Source organism: Artemia franciscana, chromosome 10, assembly GCF_032884065.1.
Source record: "Artemia franciscana chromosome 10, ASM3288406v1, whole genome shotgun sequence".
Classification (NCBI taxonomy): domain Eukaryota; kingdom Metazoa; phylum Arthropoda; class Branchiopoda; order Anostraca; family Artemiidae; genus Artemia; species Artemia franciscana.
Genome location: NC_088872.1, coordinates 46,795,906 through 46,816,065, shown reverse-complemented (window position 1 = coordinate 46,816,065; position 20,160 = coordinate 46,795,906). Strand labels below are relative to the sequence as shown.

Sequence of the window (20,160 nt, the reverse complement as noted above, 5' to 3'; positions counted from 1 at the left end):
CCCGTGGAAATTTCATCCAATGTAAATTGCCCCCCTCGTATAATTCCCTCCAGACAGTTCCACCCTCGCTAAAAATCCCCCTCCCTGTAAAATTGCTTGCGGAAGATTCAGCGTGAAAAATTCCCTTTGAGAAATTCAACCCCTGGGAAGTATCCTCCCAAGGGAAGATTTTCTCTATAGGAATCCACCCCAAATACACCCCCCCCCCAAAAAAAGTGTCAGTACGCTTCCCAATAACAAATACTATACGTAAACAATGGGCAAATTTCATGACTTACACGCCTCTTCCCACGGATTGCGGGAGGTCATTTTACACCAAAAGACATAGTTATTTGATCTTTCAACTATATTAAACAATAATTATCTCAAAATTTTGATCAGATAACTTTAGGGAAAGTGGGGTTTGGGAGGGGGCCCAGCTACCTTCCAATATTTTTGGTCACTGAAAAAGGGTACTAGAACCTTCAATTCCCGTTCGAATGCACTCTCTTCTGATCTTTTAAGACCATTATTTCAATACGGTACGGCAAGGCCGTATTCAAGGGATGGGCTAGGGGGGTTTGACCTACACCTCAGAATTGTTGTCTGACACATAAAAACGTAACGAAAATGCATATAGACAAGTTTGATGCTTTTTTGTGGCCCCCCTCCCAATTTAACGAACAAAATCCTGGACATGGCCTTGCCAACAAGAAGCAACTTAGAATACAATCATCCGATGAAGGGGCTTACGATGGGGAGATAACAGCTAAACGAATTCCCACGATCATCTGAATTTCAGGTGCCAAGTGAGGCGGAAAACGCCTGGACCTGCTGTAAGTACAGGTACAAGCATCCAATTGTTTCGAGACAAATTAGTATATGAGACCCAAAATGGACACCTTTGATGTGAGGAATGGCAATGAAGTTCGAGCTTCATTCGTTATATCCGACACGACTAAAAACTCGTATTCTCGCGAGGCTCGGTTCAAGTCTGTTCCTACTCGTATGTACATTTTCATATCAGTTTCTTGATGAAATTAAATAAAAAGAGAAGTTTTCCCACATGACAGTAAAGAGCGATATTGCAACATAAAACGAAAAGTAATTATTCTGCCTATCGGGGGGGGGGCACCTCTTTACACATCACCTGCTCTTTATGCTAAAGTTTAATAGTACTTTAAAAACACTTATTATTCCAATCCAACGGTCCTCGTGTTTGAGTGGTCATTCTGAGAACGTGCAGCTCCGCTGATATACGAAATAATTTCTGTTTGTTTTAAATTTTAATGTCGTTTTACTTTCCTGTGAGAAAAAATCGCTTTTTCATATAAGTTTTTCGTTTTTCACTATATACGCAGGGTTACCCCAAATACAAAGAGGGCTACTAGCCACAAAACCCAACTCTTTAAACTAAAATTCAACTTCTGCAGATCAATGCTTTAAAATATAGCTCATTTAGCATATTTACTTTTGTAGATTAAGTATAATCATCCAAATTAAACTACTAGCCTATCCCCTCAATATGAGGGGAGATTATCCCTCATAATTTACTCTACCAATCTTCATTACTTATAAGTATCTTATCAACTGCCTAATCTACAACCCTAATTTTTGTGAAAGCAAAAAAAGAACCAATTTAAAAACTCTGATTATCTACTTTCAGCTTTAAAATGACTTTTAAATGATTCAATCATTATTTTCACTTTTTCAAAGAGGAACTTAACACAACAGAACAAAAGAACAACGCCCGAATTACAACCTTAGGAAGACTTAAAAAAAAGTTATTAGGGTTTTGATTGATTAGCTTTTATCTGATATTCACAGCAAGATATGCAGCTTAAACCTGCGGGTGCTAACACCTCAAGCTGTTCAGATAGGTCTGAGACATCACTAATTTTCATGACTTATCTTTAAAGATTTGTCTCAGGACTCAAGCAGCTAGTATATATACATACATATATATATATATATATATATATATATATATATATATATATATATATATATATATATATATATATATATATATATATATATATATATATATATATATATATATATATATATATATATATATATATATATATATATATATATATATATATATATATATATATATATATATATATATATATTATATATATATACCAAAAATCATGCTTGCTCGTTATTTAAAACAAGCCCGATTGATCCGTTACTTTACGTACATTCAATGTAGGGGAGGGGGTTTCATTTCCACCTTGAAAACATATATACGTAGGCATGGCATTTGTGAAGTATTTGGAATATAAATTTGAGATGCCTTTTCCATGTTTTATTTCTAACGGGGCTTGGCAATGCACATGCCAACGAGAGCTTGCTCCAGGGGGTCTTCCAGGACTAAAGCTAGTCGTAAGAACGCTCCTAGTCGAATGGCCAATCGTTGGAACTTCCGTTCCAGGAGAGTTAGGGCCAAGCGTATACTTTTAAATTAGTCCAGCTTTCACCTTCATCTAAGCTGTACTATTATCTGTTACCTCCATTTTACTGTATCTGTATTTTTACTCTATTGAATAAAGACCATATATCGAGGCTAATATTATTGACTATGTTTGAGAACTTAAGAATACCATTAAGTCAGGCGACATAAAAGGCATACAACAAAGAGGTTTATACAAGACATTCTAGAAACAATATTCTGATGCCCTATTGCAGGAGAAGGGAGTACCTGATAGCTCAGAATAAGCATCAAATACTGAAGAAAGGAAGAAAATATATACGTTATTTGCTTATTGTTTTACAGTCACTTTAAGAGAATAGGAGGACGAGGGGGGGTGTATGAACTGAAAAATGACGTAATATTTAGAATTTTGCTAGGAAATAACTTACTTTTTAGCTTAACATCCCGCGGTAAAATTTCAACATGTCAATTGGACAAAGAATTCTTAGTAAAACATTTAATTAACACAAACATAATATTTTACTACTACCACAGAAGAATGCGTAGCCGTTATAGTGTGTAATGAATACATTGGACGCATATTTTTGATCGTTCATTCGATATTCTGGAACAAAAACCTAGTGCCAAACACTAATATTTTAAAGATTTGGTTTTTCAACTTTCAAGGATTCATAAAAAAAGAAAAAAAAATATACATATGGGGGTATTTTCCGGGGGAGGGTAATTGTCTGCAGGGGGAGATCTCAGCCAGGATATTTTTTGGGGAAGAATTTTCCGGGGGGAATTGTCCACAAAGGAAAATTTCCCATAAGGAATCAGCCAGACTTCGTTAAATATACACCTGCTGGATTCTTTTGGAAAAAGTTATTCTTTTGATCTCCGGTAGAATGTAAGTAAAAGCAAAAAATGAAGACGTATCTGAACCGGGCAAAGAAGCTTCGTTGTATCTGTCTTGTCATTTACACATTCCTGTACAGACAATTTTCTTCTGGAGTCTGAATCCACAGCAAATGGATAATATGAAATGGAACATAAACTTTTCTCCCCATTAGACTAAGTGAAATATGGGTACTTATGAATTATACGAGAAACGCACTCGAGAGCCTGCACGAACATGAGACAAAACCCGTTTTTTACGGTGTTAATACCAGACAATTAGCTTCGGCTGTGAAATCTACAACAAAGAATTATGGAAGGGGGGCCGCCCGGATCGCATTATATTAAATACGTAACCTAAACTAACCTAGCTTAACCTAACCAAAATACCAACTAAATTTTTAATTGAAATATAGCTACAATGTATTTTTCCACCGAACCGATGCTAACTGTCTGGTACTAACACCGTGAAAAACGGGAAATGTCTCATGTTCGCGATTCAAGTTTTCGATTTTGTTTCTCGTATAATACATAATATCGAAATATGTTACAGAAACAAGTACCTCTCCCCTCCGTTAAATCAGCTGCAACAAAACACGGAGCCTAGAACTATGCAAAAAAGCATACAAAATTACAACTGCTATCATTGACAGCTTATCGTAGCCCCGTGCCGCTCAAGGTCAACACAGCTGTGCCAGCAATTCCTTCATACGACCCCGTTCAGGGCTTCCCTCTTAATCCCTCCTGTGACGTTTCCACTTTTCAAAATCATTCCTATTGCCTCTTCCCGCTTCATTCGAGCATCCTGCCTTTCGTTTGTCCTCGCACTTTTATCCACACACCGCGATCTAACTCCTCTCCTGATATTGTTTAATTGAACTCATACTTATCCAGCTCTTGCCAGCTCTTTGCTTCCAAAGATTCTCTTCATCGACCTTCAATACAAATTTAATGTTGGTAAGAGCAACTTGGAGCTATCCCCTCCTCCCCCCCTTCACTGACGTTTAGGAGACGTGCGCCACCAGAAATTTGATAGATTAAACAGAATATTTAGCAACATGAAGTTTTGTCATTGAACTTATTTTGATTGAGCTCATACTCATCCAGTTCTTGCCAGATCTTCACTTGCAAAGGTTGTCTTCATCAACAATCAATGCAAATTTAATACTGATAAGACCTACTTGAAGCTTCCCCTCTCACTCACGTAGAGATGTACGCCACTAGCAGTTTGATACATTTAGCAGAATATTTAGCTACATGAAGTTTGTCATTGGAATTATTTTGATTGAGCTCATACTCATCGAGTTCTTACCAGATCTTTACTTGCAAAGGTTGTCTGTATCAGCAATCAATGCAAATTTAATACAGATAAGATCTACTTAAAGCCCCCCCCCCCCTTCACGCACGTAGAGGAGATGCACGCCACTAGCAGTTTGATACATTTAGCAGAATATTTAGCTACATGAAGTTTGTCATTGGAATTATTTTGATTGAGCTCATACTCATCGAGTTCTTGCCAGATCTTTACTTGCAAAGGTTGTCTGTATCAGCAATCAATGCAAATTTAATACTGATAAGATCTACTTAAAGCCCCCCCCTTCACGCACGTAGAGGAGATACACGCCACTAGCAGTTTGATACATTTAGCAGAATATTTAGCTACATGAAGTTTGTCATTGGAATTATTTTGATTGAGCTCATACTCATAGAGTTCTTGCCAGATCTTTACTTGCAAAGGTTGTCTGTATCAGCAATCAATGCAAATTTAATACTGATAAGATCTACTTAAAGCCCCCCCCCCCTTCACGCACGTAGAGGAGATGCACGCCACTAGCAGTTTGCTACATTTAGCAGAATATTTAGCTACATGAAGTTTGTCATTGGAATTATTTTGATTGAGCTCATACTCATCCAGTTCTTGCCAAATCTTTACTTGCAAAGGTTGTCTGTATCAGCAATCAATGCAAATTTAATACTGATAAGATCTACTTAAAGCCCCCCCCCCCCCTTCACGAACGTAGAGGAGATGCACGCCACTAGCAGTTTGATACATTTAGCAGAATATTTAGCTACATGAAGTTTGTCATTGGAATTATTTTGATTGAGCTCATACTCATCGAGTTCTTGCCAGATCTTTACTTGCAAAGGTTGTCTGTATCAGCAATCAATGCAAATTTAATACTGATAAGATCTACTTAAAGCCCCCCCCCCCTTCACGCACGCAGAGGAGATGCACGCCACTAGCAGTTTGATGCATTAAGCAGAATATTTAGCAACATGAAGTTTGTCATTGGAATTATTTTGATTGAGCTCATACTCATCCAGCTCTTCCCAGCTCTTTGCTTGCAATGGTTGTCTTCATCGATTGTCAATGCAAATTTAATATTGATCAGAGCAACTTAAACCCTCCCCCCTACCCACTCACATAGAGAAAATGTATGTAATCAGAAGTTTGATTTTCCATCCGAATTTAATCATGGAAAGAGCAACTTGAAGCTACCCCTCCCTCCTTCACTCAGGTAGAGGTTATGTGTACCACCTGAAGTTTGATGCATTAAGTAAAATATTTAGCTACATGAAACTTTGTCTTTGAAATTGTTTTGATTGAACTCATACTTATCCAGAAACAAGAAGACAACCTTGTAAAGGTTGTATTCTCGACTTTCAATGCAAATGTGATTTGGTAAGGGGAATTTCCAAAAATAAATTTTCAGATAAAAGAAACCTTTCGATATTTAAGCTCTAAAAATGACATTCTATGGATGTTTTCATTCAAAATGACCTCTTCGATTCATTTACCTCTTTTCAATTCACCCTTCAGGTGATTAGTTTCGAGAACGGGAATAAGGTCATTATATCCAAATAAAGAGGCTCATTTAAACTAATGATTCCATTTTCAACTGATCCACATGATTCCTCATTGAAAGCGTCATTTAGCCTTCATCCAATTTTGCCTATTCATATAGTAAATATTCAGTAACTCGACAAGGTGAAGATTGCCTTTTCAAGATTGCATATACGGAAAGCGAAATGGCAAAAGCTAGCGTTTTCTACTTTGAAGCAAAGATGAATGCAAACCATAATAACTGTAAAATGAAAGTCATTCCCGGAACTTTCCCTCAAGGAAATGATTTGTTAATAAACATATTTCAGAATGAGCAGAGCCTCCTAAACTATTTCCTACACAGATTTGGAAAGAAGAAAACATGTTAAAATTTCTATAATCTCTTTTTTGAGTATACCAATTATTTTTTTCCTCGCTCGCTTTGGACTAAATGAGTTGATAATAATTTTTCCATTCCATTTATGCTTAGTTAACGTCTATAAACTTGCTAGGTCCTTCGTAATTCAACTTCTCGTTGACACAAATCAACCCGATTAATGAGTGTAGTTGATCTCTAATGTGGTACGCTTACTAATTTGGTTCGTAGTCTTTTTTTCTTCTTTTTGGTCCTTAGTGTTTCTTTTTTAAATTTTACTATGTCAATTTTTCTTTTCTTTTTGTGTCAGTTTACCTTTACTGTAGATTTGAAATAAAAGGTTTTAGGTTCAGTCACAAATTGTATATCTATCTATGGTTGTGATTAACAAGTAAAACAAGTATTATTTTCTAAAATATAGACAATTTAAGATAAAAAAAAAATACATTTTAGATCCCATACATATCAGAGAACTTCTCTTTTCTCCATTGATTCTACTTCTATAGCTTTTATAAGAAAAAAACAAATTCAACTGGAAGTTGAATATAATCTCCACTGAACAAAAATCCTGGATACGCCCTTGACTACATACTTATGTATCTAGGCGCTATGCTGTCTTTGGAATTTGTGAAAAGATGGAAAACTTTTCAATCTGATCTGACAAAATTGTTGATTTCCCTTTGAATAGTTTCGTTGTTGAGTAGAGTTTGAGTAGTTTCCCCTTGAGTTGCCTCTGATAAGAACAATTAAAGTAATTTATGTGTGTTAAAATAGGAATTTATAGTTTTGTTGTTGTTAGCGCCGAGTGAATATTCTCAGTGTTTTATGTGTCAGTAGATATCATAATTTTTTTCCTTGTGAAGAATGATTTTTTTTCTGTTGTATTCCTCTAGTGTGTGTTTTTCACTTTATGTACAAGGGGTACAAATAAACTATTACTGTTACTATATCATCTTATGACTCGACAGCAATTATTAGATGCAAGTCTTAAAATAGAAAAAAAGGTTTTGACAACCATGCTCAGAACTGACTAATTCGTTCATGCGCTGTTTTAAGTGAGCAATGTCATTTAAACTAAATTACTTAATTCGCTGTGTGGAAGATGCGTGTTGACTGACATGTTGATTTGAAAAAAGGAAAAAAGTTCGTACCTGCTGTGCGAATGACAATCCTGTCTATACCTCTGTCTTCGCTGCTGACATTTTGTAATAAATCCCCAATATTTTCCGAAATGGGTTTGAGACTGAAAACGCATTTTTCACGCCTAGACGGCAAAGGAAGAACTAGTTGGGCCTTTCCAGATATGTACTCTAACCGAACGTCTATAATGAAAGCAAAAATTAACAGCCAGTAAGAAAGACCGTCTTAAATATATCACAGTAACAGTTTAAGGGTACATGCATATAGTATCAGTGGAGGTTCTGGCCTCTCTTGCGCCCGGGGTAAAATTTTGATTAGCGCCCCACCCCCTGTCTCGCACAAAATTTTTAGGTTAAATGTTAGCAAAATTTTCATTTATTAACAAAATTATTTTCCAACTTATAAATCAATTAATAATTTATTACTTATTTGGCATTAATTTAAGTATTATAATTTTTATTATTTAGAGTTCATTATTTAATAATTTTCTATTTTTTAGTTTATACTTATTTTATCAATTAATTATTAATTTCATGTATTGTTTTCATTTATTAACTACACCCTTTACTTTATTTTAATAAAAATAATATTTCTAAATGATTATAACCGTTAGATTATTCACATGAAGTTTTGCGCCCCTAAAGTATCTGCATTCAGGGCAAGTGCCCTCTCCCCTGTCTCCCCTAATACCGCCTCTGTATCGCATATACTATAGCATATTGGTCAACCCGGCTTGTCCTTTCAAGCTTTATAGCCTTTTATGGCAGGCGAAGTGCATATAGTACTTACTTTATCACTGAATAGATAATCCTCTCTCATTGAGCAAAAAATAAATTCATACGTATACACCTGCGAAAAAACAAACAAACACTATCTTTGAATCCGAAAATACAGATATTCACGAACCTGGGCTTGACATTTTATTTTTAAGGCTTTATTTTATTAGTTTTTCTTAGTTTATGAGTTGAATTACGAAAAAAAAATTACATCTCCTATACCCTTCCAGGATCATATCCATAATGTTTTTCGGGGGGGAGGAGTTACAAAAGTTTTTTTCTGGGGAGGGGGGGACAAAAAGACTTTAAAAACTCATCAAAAATCTGTTTATATTCATTTTAGTTACGTTTTTACAAGTCAGAGAGACATTTCGGAGGAGGGGGATTCAAGCCCTCTAACATCCCATGGATTCCAGTTCACCTAACAATAGTCGTTGAAAAATGCTTAAAAAGGAAAACCAGCCCTCCAATGGAAGCCTTAATAAATACATACTTTGAGATGAGGTGGGACAATTTCTGCGTCAGGTCATCGAATACATCTACCCAACATCTTTGTGACATAGCGTCCATCGCTATTATTATAAACTAACATTATGCAAGTCCAGGGATCTACGGACAAAAGCAAATTTCCACGGCAAATATCTTAGAAACTCGGAGGAAGTCAGTAATAATCTTAGCAAATGCTGCATCCAAGAGCGGGTCCTGGATTGTTTCTCGAGAAGGGTTTTACAAATAAAAACTTAAAAAAACGCACCAAAAAATTGTTTATATTCCTTTTTGTTGCGTCTTTACGGGTCAGACAAAAATTACAAGGGGGAGGTGGGTTAACCCCCCTTGATACCGCCTTGGTAGCATCGTTCATTTATTTGAAGCCTTTTTAGGTTATTTAGGGATATTTTTGTCAGTTAATTTTTTCCTCAATAGCGGACAAGCAAAAACGAACGGAATTTCTTACTTCCGTAATTAAAACATGCGAGTTATATAATTACTGACCAAACGCTTGTAATTTCTTTAGGCACCTATTATTAATTTTTGGAATGCATACAAAAGCATTTGAAATTAATGGCCGTACCTCCCGCTAATAAGGTGCTTGAATTTTTCATGTTTATCGATTCTTGCTAAAGTTTTTCAGAAGGTCAAAGCTTTCCCCTGTGGAACGCACTAGAAGGTTCAATTTATGAATTCCGAGTAGGTAATATTTACTGTAGAAGATAATGAGACAAGACAAGATATTCATTAAGAATAATGAAGCAAATTGATTGTTCAAGAATTGACGCGAAGTTTTGAATACATAGCATAAAATAAAAGTTGGGCGACGGATTAAAATACAATTCAATATTAGAGAAAAAAAAACTTTCCAGGCAGTGGTGGTTTTAGGTGAACAGAAGGGGCACTTGCCCCGGGCAGAGAAATTTTAGAGGGGTCCCTACTGATCCACGTAGGGAAAAGAAGTTATTAGAGTTACTTCAATGGGAACATCAAAGCAACTGAACAATTATATCTATTAATATTGGTGGTGGTTTTATTTGTTTTCAGTTTAGTGTTTTTTCTTTTTATCTTGTACTTAGGACGCCTAGTTTACATACAGGCGAAATATCCGCGCTGTTTTAGTCTTTCATCTCTTTTCTCTCTACTGGCCGCAGTCTCGTTTGATATTTTTTTTGCTGAGTTTTATCGCTCTTTATTGTTTGTTGTCATGGCTGGCCAGTTCGGCTTCAGAGCTTATATTTTCCCTGTTCGGTGTTTTTGTTCTGTTCGTTGTTTTGTTCGTTTTTGTGGCGAGTTTTATCTCTCTTTGTTGTTTGTTGTCATGGCTGGCCAGTTCGGCTTAAGAGCTTATATTTTCCCCGTTCGTTGTTTTTCCCATAATGTATATTATTAACATTAAATAAATAACTGAAGAACAAATTAAACTGAAAAAAAGACCCAGTTTTAGTAGTCTATTAAAGATAATCAAATAGTTCGCCTATATGAGTAATAGCAGTCTTCAGCGAAACATGAAGTAAACGAAGAATGAAACTAACTCGCTCAAAAGTTTATTGCAACTACCACTACTACAACTACTACAACACAGCATCGACAAAATACTAATAAAGCTAAAACTACAGAAATACATATTAAAATTTTAGTGCTAAATTTAGAATTCCATCTGAGCCTGGGGCCTTCGATGGCTTTGAACCTTTAATTATTTCTTTTATTTCATTCAAGGAGACTTCGGTAACACCTGATGTGATATTAATAAAAAATCTGTATGTTCTGCACTAACTTCTCCTTAGTAGTTATTATCAGTTGAATGATAGTAATATCCTTTTGATCAAGGATGATCATCCTTTAAAACCACTTAGCTTGACCAAACAAATCATGGTAACGAGCTGATAAAAAAATCTGTAAGTTCTGCACTAACTTCTCCATAGTAGTTATTATCAGTTGAATGATAGTAATATCCTTTTGATCAAGGATGATCATCCTTTAAAAACCACTTAGCTTCACCAAACAAATCATGGTAACGAGCTGTAATAAGGTAAAGAGCGACTCGGCTGAATAATAACCGAAACAAAATTGAATTATGACGTCAATAGATAAATCAAAGGAATTGACTTACTATTCCGATTCCAAATATATAAGATTCATTAAGTTTAGTGTCACCCATCAAAAGCTACGAGTTTGAGAAAATATACCTAATTTTCAAAGAAGGGGAAAACACCCCAGAAAACACCTAGGAAAATTATTGAAAATTACAATATCAGACTCAGCAAATCAGATAACCCTTCTGTAGAGGTTTCAAGTTCTCATATGCAAAAATGTGGAATTTGTAATTTTTTTTTCCAGAAGAAAGATCACGATACGTGTTTATTTATGTATTTGTTTTTTTTTGGAGTGATCTTATCGAGCTAATAGTTCTAGAATATCGGAAGAAAGCTCATTTGAACGTAAATTAAAAGTTCTAGTGCCCAGGTATTTCTTGTTCTCGGGTTCTAAGCTGGCTTCAGCACTGTGTGTAGACTTGAAAAGAATCATTAGTCCCAGACCCGCACAGGAGGAACTCATTGCTTTTACTCGAGGTCATAAAATTTTTAATGTTTTAATTAGCACAGAAATGGCGACATAGAACGTCACAACACTAATTACAGTTTGACTGACGAATTCAGACATTCCGAACTATACTTGTATTGGGCTGCTGAAAATTATTTCTCAAGATTAGGAAACATGCAACTAGGTGATATAGTTTTTATTTATTCAGGTAGGAAAGATATGGTACACATTCAGGAACTAGGGCTCATGATGAATAAGGAAGCTTCTATGTCTTGGTTAGGAGAACTGGAGAATGAAGGAACATAGGAAAACTGGAGAATCGAAAATAGGAGAATGAAGGTACTAATAATAGAATTCTAGATTGTACAAATAAAGAATGATGGTATCCTAGCCAAGATAAATTTAGTGCGAGGAAGAAAAAAAAAGTTATAGACTGTAGCAATTTTGCAGTGGTACTTGTCTATTAGGCTATAGAGATTAATTTAAAAAAACATACTTGGTAGGTATAAAAAAAAATAAACATTACTTGATGAAAAAAACGTTACTTGATAAGTAAGAATAAATTTGATGAAACTTATGTATTTAAAATACATATGGATTCTTTTGATGTATCTATTAGTATCAAAATTTCGTTTTTTAGAGTTTCGTTTATTATTGAGCCGGGTCGCTCCTTAATACAGTTCGTTACCATTAATTGTTTGATAACGCCCATGGGCGAGACCCAAAAAGAGTTTTTTCAATAGTAATGCGTGTTTTTTTTTCATACCGACATAGCTAAAAGAAATGCAGAGACGGTCTTAGGGGAGGGACAAAGGGGACAGTTGTCCCAGGTGCAGAAATTTTAAGGACACAAAATTTCCAATAAATAATCTAATGGTTAAAACCACTATGCAATTTTGGAACTTAATTTTTATAAAAGTAAAGTAAAGGGTGCAGTTGATAAATGAAAATAACTAACAAAGTAATTAATTAATTGTTAAAATAAAAAATAAGGCAAAAAATAAAAAAATAAAAAGTAACAGATAAAATATTCCAATTAAAGCAGTTAGTAATTCATACATATTTTAAACATTAAATTAGAAATAATTAAACAATAAAACATTATTAAACTAATAAATTAAAAATAAATTTGTTAATAAATATAAATTTTATTAAAATTTGGCCTGAAAATTTTGTGGGAGACAAGAGGAGGCGCTACTCAAGATTTTGCCCCGGGCGCAAGAGAGGTTAGAACCGCCACTGAATAAATACATATCAGATTCTCACCAATGAGCAATTTAGACCGAGTTTTCAAAAACAGATTAAGACATGCGTGACTAATGAAGAAAAAAACATGTGAAATGTCAAGGCTGGATAATTTGTCTTACTCGATTCAATGCTTGTCAGTTAATGTCGCACATATTATACCACAAACCAAATATGCCAGTAAATGAATGAAGCAGCAAAATTTGAAAAAGGGAATAAATTAACTAAATATCTTTTATTTATTGCAGCAGAAAACAGAGATATGAACAAGGAGGAGAAAACAAAATGCTGTTACAGAAACAATTTGATGATATCGGAGGGGCAAAAATGTGTATGGTTTCGACCAGGGATGCCCAATCTTTTATTACAGTGGGCGGCCTTGCCATTTGAAATAATTGAATGGACCACAGGACATATTAGATTTAAAGGAAAATGGAAACACAGAGAAACAATTAAAGGCTGTTAATTTCATCGTTGAAATAGGAACAAATAACACACACATAAAAGGAGAAAAAAATTATTTCTATAAAACAAAGTCAATGAGATTTTTAACATTGTTTGCATATGGTGAACGAAGGCTATTTAGGTACGGTATAAAAAATATAATGTGAAAAAATTATAATATAAATATAATACAAAAAAATTATTTAATATCAATATTATATAATATTTTACACAATATGAAAAAAATAGAGATAAAGTAAAGTATCTTTAAATATTAGTACTTTTCAATTTTCAGCAATTCTGGTGAAAAATACTACTTGGAGTGAAAATAACGACCCCCCCCCCACGCAAGATATTTCTGGCGCCTTTATTTTTTTAATTTTTTAATAAACTTTTCAATTTGGCCAATTATTGGCATTCTTGTCAGATTGCCCCTCCCCTCGAGAATTTGCTCTAGATCCGCCTTTGTGCGGGTCGCACAACAATCTCAGAAGGGCCGGAGTGCGATCCGCGGGCTACAAGTTGAGCTCCCTTGTTTAGGCCTGTAAACAGTTTAAGGTGATAAAATATAATAATAAAAGTCAATAAACAAACGTAAATGATAATCATAGCTTCTGTATATGATTTTTTTTTTTCACTGGAACAAAATACAGACATATCGCTTTCTAAATATTTTCAATTAAATAACTATAGTTAATTATTTAACTATAATTGACAACATTGGGTATCAACTTATGGTGCACATTACATAGGCCTCTATAACCCGTACAAGAGTGGAATAATTAAACAAGTAATATGACTAGTACACTTTTTTACTGAGACAAAATACAGTCAAATCACATTTTAAATATTTTCAATTAAATAATTATAGTTAATTATTTAACTATAATTGACAACATAGGGTATCAACTTATGGTGCACATTACATAGGCCTCAATTACCCATGCAAGAGTGGAATTATTAAACAAGTACTATGACTAGAGGCGAAATTCGAAAATATTGCTGTAAAATATAATGGTTGATCATGATTATCAGGTAAACAAATAGAGTGTGGTATCTATGTTTTCAAAGATCTCTTAATAAAATTCGCCACGTTTCAGTCAAACTTTGAATGAAGTCAAACTTTGAAGTTCCCTTAGCGTTCAATAGTTTAAAGGGCATTATTCACGACTGGCTAGTGAAGGCAGCTTGGCTATTCATATGATCATAACTAACGCTCAGTTGCCCAACCGTTATCCGCGAGAAGACAAGGATTTGATAAGACATGGAAAGAGAATCCAGGAAACGAGAAGTATTTCTGGCTAGTAGTTTTACTGCTAATTTCAAACTAGTGCACTAATGAGTTTAAAAGAACTTCCAGTTTTGACTTTTTGTCATTTACTAATCAACAACTTCAAGAAACGAATAGTGTTTTTTAAATACTATTAAATAAAAAAACAAGTTTTTTTAAATGAAAGTAAGGAGCAACATTAAAACTTAAAACGAACAGAAATTACTCCGTATGTGAAAGGGGCTTTTCCTCCTCAACGCCTCGATCTTTACGCTAAAGTTTGACTCTTTCTCTTAACTCTATTTTTAAAACAGTAAGAAACTTGAGCGTAAAGAGCGGGGCGTTAAGGAGGAAAAGCCCCTTTCACATACGGAGCAATTTCTGTTCGTTTTAAGTTTTAATGTTGCTCCTTACTTTCATTTAAAAAACTTGTTTTTTATTTAATTTCTGGACGTTTTTTGAATTAATGCATGTTTTGATCTTGGCTCTCCGCATATAAATAATTAAAACGAAATTTGAATATTAATTAATTGCAATTAATCGGAAGATTTTGAGAAAAAAGGAGCGAGGGAGAAGGCCTAGTTGCCCTCCAAGTTTTTGATTACTTAAAAAAGCAATTAGAATTTTTAATTTTTTACAAACGTTTTCATTGGTAAAAAATATAAGTAACTTACGAATTAACTTATGTAACAAACTTCTATATTCGTATGTTTTTATTGCGTATATGAGGGGGTTCAACCCTCGTCGATACCTCGCTCTTTACACTAAAGCTTAGATTTTGTCACAATTCCTTAAGAATGACCTCTGAATCACAAAGGCCGTAGAATAGATAGTTGAAATTACTAAAAATACTTTAGCGTAAAGAGTGAGGTATAACGAGGAGGTAAACCCCTCATATGCGTAATAATTTTTATTCGTTTCAAGTTTTAATTCTGCTCCTTACTTACAGTAGAAAAAACTTTTCATGCTAATTTTTTCATTGTTATTTCAAATAATGCTAAAAAATCCTGCACCCCCTTCATTGAAATTCTCTTCCCCCATGAGAAGTTTCTCCATGGAAATATCCTCCCACGTAACCCCCTCCCCTCAACTCTCCCCCCTAAACCAAAAAAATCCCCCTGAAAACGTCTGTACACTTCCCAGTAACTCTTACTACATGTAAACACAAGTCAAAGTGTGTAACTTGCAGCCCCTCCCACGGGGACTGCGGGGGAGTAAGTCGTCCCTCAAGACATAGTTATTAGGTTTTTCGACTATGGTGAATAAAATTTTGATCCGGTGACTTTTGGGGAAAATGAGCGTGGGAGGGGGCCTAGGTGCGCTCCAATTTTTTGGTCACTTAAAAAGGGCACTAGAACTTTTGATCTCCGTTAGAATGAGCCCTCTCGCGACATTATAGGACCACTCAGTCGATACGATCACCCCTGGGGAAAAAAAAAACAAACAAAAAAACAAACAAATAAACACGCATCCGTGATCTGTCTCCTGACAAAAAATACGAAATTCCATATTTTTGTAGATAGGAGCTTGAAACTACTACAATAAGGTTCTCTGATAAGCTGAATCTGATGGTGTGATTTTCGTTAAGACTGTATGACTTTTAGGGGGTAAATCCCCCTATTTCCTAAAATGAGGCAAATTTTCTGAGGCTCGTAACTTTCGATGGGTATAACTGATCTTGATGAAACTAAATGCGCTTCTTTTGATGTAACTATTGGTATCAAAATTCCATTTTTTAGAGTTTCAGTTACTATTGAGCCGGGTCGCTCCTTACTACAGTTCGTTACCACGAACTGTTTGATTGTGTGTTTTTTTAGTCCATACTCGCGATAATCTTCACTGACCAGTCTTAAAAGACAACCTCGCTTTCCACTATATATTCGGGACCGGACCTTATTGTAGTAGCTTTCCTTAACAGATTTTAAAGTTATGTGTTTAAGAGACATAAAAAATCCAAAATGTTTATTAAATGTGTCATTTTCGCGAAAAGTGCTAAAACTGCCTCAGACCCCAAATAATGCCATAATGCGACCAAATGTCACTTTGGCAACGTTATACAGTCAGATAGAGAGAAAGAAAGAAAGAAAGAAAGAAAGAAAGAAAGAAAGAGAGAGAGAGAGAGAGAGAGAGAGAGAGAGAGAGAGAGAGCATAGGTAGCATTGATGTATTAGAGGTAGTATAATATCCGAAAAGGGCTCCTTTAAACTAGAACCGTAATATATTGAGGTCTTTTTAAGTAAGATAAAGATTATCCCAAAGCAAAGTGCCGATTTCTACCACTTTGTGGCACAAAACATCGACTATTTCCACAAGAGGGCCAAAATGCTGGAGTAATGAAGGCGAAGAACCAATCTGTTTGTCATGGTCTAAAACACTTAATAGGCGGTTTCCAGTTACGTATCTTCATATTCGTCATGTTTCATCTTTTTCTGTTTCTCTCCTAGAGATGATCCTACTGAATCACCGTGGAAAATCACGAGGGGGCTCCTTTGAATAGAAATGAAAATTTCTAGTGTATTTTTAAATAGAAAAACGATGGAACAACACCGAAGAGCCATTTTCGAGCAAAAAACGTCAATTCTAAATCATAGGTCCACTGAATGAAAATAACGAGATAGCCAAAAGACCAAAAAACTATTGTCAATACTACTGGAATCTTGGGAGGGGTGAGTATAAGATGGTAAAGGTCAATAAAGATAAATCCAAGTGGTAAATATTTTGTCTGACTTGCCGTTCGATGCCCTGGTCCAATAGAAATTATTCCGTATATGAGGGCGACTACCCCTTCCTCAACCATCGGTCTTTGCGCTAAGTCTCAAAGTTCTTTAAAATGCATCTCATTCAAATTTAACGGCCCATGTGTTTGAGCAGTCTTTATTGAAGAATTATGGCAAAAAGCCAAACTTTAGCGTAAAGAGAGAGGGTTGAGGAAGGAGCATCCTCCTTATACACGGAACAATTTCTGTTCGTCTTAGGTTTTAATTTTGCTCATTATTTTAGTTAAAATCTGATTTCTGACAGCTTTTCAAATCATGACCGGAAAATATCCCCCTACTCGCAGAAAATACCCTCCACAAATTTTCTCGTATCTTTCCCAATAACAAATACTATATGGGAATAATGAGCAAATTGCACAACATACATTCCTTTCCCAATGTTACCCCTAAAGGCATAGTTCTTGGACCTTTCAAGTATGCTCAATCAAATAGATATATACGAATTCTTATCAGATGGCTACTTTTTTGGGGGAGAGAGGAAGGGTCATGGGAGGCAAATAGCATGGGAGGGGGGCTAGTTACCCTCCCGTCTATTTGGTCACTCAGAAAGGGCACTAGAGATTTCAATTTCCGATCACATGAGCCCTCCCCAAATCTTCTAGGATCACTCTTTCGGTACAATCATCCCTAGGGAAAAAAAATCGCACCCGATAACTTTCTTCTGGCAAAATCTGCAAAATCTACATTTTTGTATATAGGAGCTTGAAACCTCTGCAGTATGGTTCTCTGATAGGGTGAAGCTGATGGTGCAATTTTCATTAAGATTACTTGATCTTTGGGGTTGTTTTCCCCCTTTCCGAAAATCAGGCCAATTTTCTGAGGCTTGTAACTTTTGATGGGCAACATTGAACTCAATGTACTTTATAACATTTGGAATATGCATAAAAAGTCGATTCTTTTGATATATCTATTGTTATCGAAACTCAGTTTTTCAGAGCTTTTGTAATTATTGAGCCCAGTCTCTCCTTACTTACAGCTGTTACCAAAAACTGTTTGATAATAAAGACAGCACCAACTGATCTTGCGTTTGTACTTATTTGGCTTTTTTTTATTTTATTTTAGATAATTTAAATCGAATATTAGAAGTTATCTACTGTATATGGTGACCGGTGAGAGACTATTGAGAGCCTTATAAATTAGCCCATAATTTTCTGCAGCCTAATCAACGACTTTTTCACTCCTAAATGGATATTTTTTTGTGGACTTTTGAGTTTTCAGTAAAGTACTAGCTTTAAAGAATTGTGAAAACATAGAAAAATATCACTAGTCTGTTTGAGCTAGACTTGCAAATAGAAGTTGCACGAACTGTGATGGAATTGTTTTCATTTGTTTCAAGTTTTAATCTCACTCTTTTATTCTATAAAAAAAGCTCAAAGGACAAGATAAAATGAGAAAAATAATGGTAAAAGAAGATTAATTTATTAAAAGACAAAGGACAGATAATTAAACACTAGCTATATTTCTGGTCATGTCCTTGGTTATTCTTTTTTCAGGCAAAAATATATTGGCACTGCTTTTACATTAAACAGTTCTTGATAATGAACTGTAAGTAAGGAGCGACTCGACCCAAAAGGGGCTGAAACTATTAAAAAAGACAATTTTAATAACAGTTAATGCACCAAAAGAATTGGCTTTTTATGCTAATTCCAAATAAATAAAATTCATTAAATTTAATGTTACCCACGAAGACCTAGAGCCCGAGAAAAAAAACCTGATTTTCGAAAAAGAGAGAAACAACCCAAAAAATTAAAGCAAGAATGGAGGTCAGCGTATCGAATCAATGGTCCTAGAAGATGAAGAGAGAACTCATTCTAATGTAAACCAAAGGTTCCAGTGCCCTTTTCAAGTGATACAAGTTTAGGACGGCAAATAGCACCCTTTTTTCCTCACTAGACATGCGATCAAAATTTTGAGATATTTATTTGATTCATCACAGTTTAAAGATCCAGTAACTATGCCTTTGGGGATGACAAGACCCCCATAGCTCCCGGAGAAAGGGCCGTAAGTTACGAAGTTTTCCCATTGTTGGATATATAACTTATTATTGGGAAATATAAAAATTTTGGGGGGGGGGTGAACCTTTTACGGGGGATTTTCTGAAGGGAATTTCTTGGAATGCTTTGAAAAACGGTCAGAAATCAAATTAAAAAAACAACATATTTTTCAGCTGAAAGCAAGGAATAATATTGAAACTTGCAGCGAACAAAAATTATTCGTATATGAGGGGGGCTATCCATTCTTAAACCCTCGCTCTTTACGCTAAAGTTTGACTTTGTCACAATTCTTTAAGAAAGACTTTTCAAACGCAAGGACCTGTTGAATTTGAATCAGAAACGTTTTAAAGATCTTTAAAACGTTAGTGTAAAGAGCAAGGGTTGAGGAGGAGGTAGCTCCTGTCATACAAGGGATGATTCCTATTTGTCTTAAGATTAAATGTTGCTCCTTGGTTTCAGTAGAAAAAAAAACACTTTTTTGATTTACTTTACAATTATTTTATTATGAAGTCTTAATGAATTAAAAAAAAAAAAAACAAGTTTTTTTTAACTGAAAGTAAGGAGCGACATTAAAACTTCAAACGAACAAAAATTACCCCGTATACGAAAGGCCCCGTATATTACCCCGTATATTTCATATACGGGGTAATTTCTGTTCGTTTTAAGTTTTAATGTCGCTCCTTACTTCCAGTTAAAAAAAACTTGTTTTTTTATTTAATTTCTGAACGTTTTTTAGTTAATCCATTTTTTGATTTCGGCTCTCCGCAGATGAATAATTAAAGCGAAATTTGTATATTTATTTATTTGGCTAAATGGCTTTCCCATAGTTTTGATCGAATGATTTTGCAAAAAAAGGAGGGGAAGGAGCCCCAGTTGCTCTCCAATTTTTTGGGCACTTAAAAAGGCAACTAGAACTTTTAGTTTTTACAAACGTTTTCGTTAGTAAAAGATATACGTAACTTACGAATTAGCTTACGTAACAA

General features: G+C 34.9%; 1 protein-coding gene across 1 annotated transcript in view; it reads right to left on the bottom strand.

Annotated features, from left to right (window-relative positions):
• Positions 1–20,160, bottom strand: part of LOC136032273 (calcium uniporter protein, mitochondrial-like) — a 183,860-nt gene that overhangs the window by 81,376 nt on the left and 82,324 nt on the right. The window contains exon 3 of the mRNA XM_065712530.1: positions 7,650–7,820. Within this exon, the coding sequence (XP_065568602.1) occupies positions 7,650–7,820 (171 nt within the window). The remainder of the gene's footprint in view (positions 1–7,649; positions 7,821–20,160) is intronic.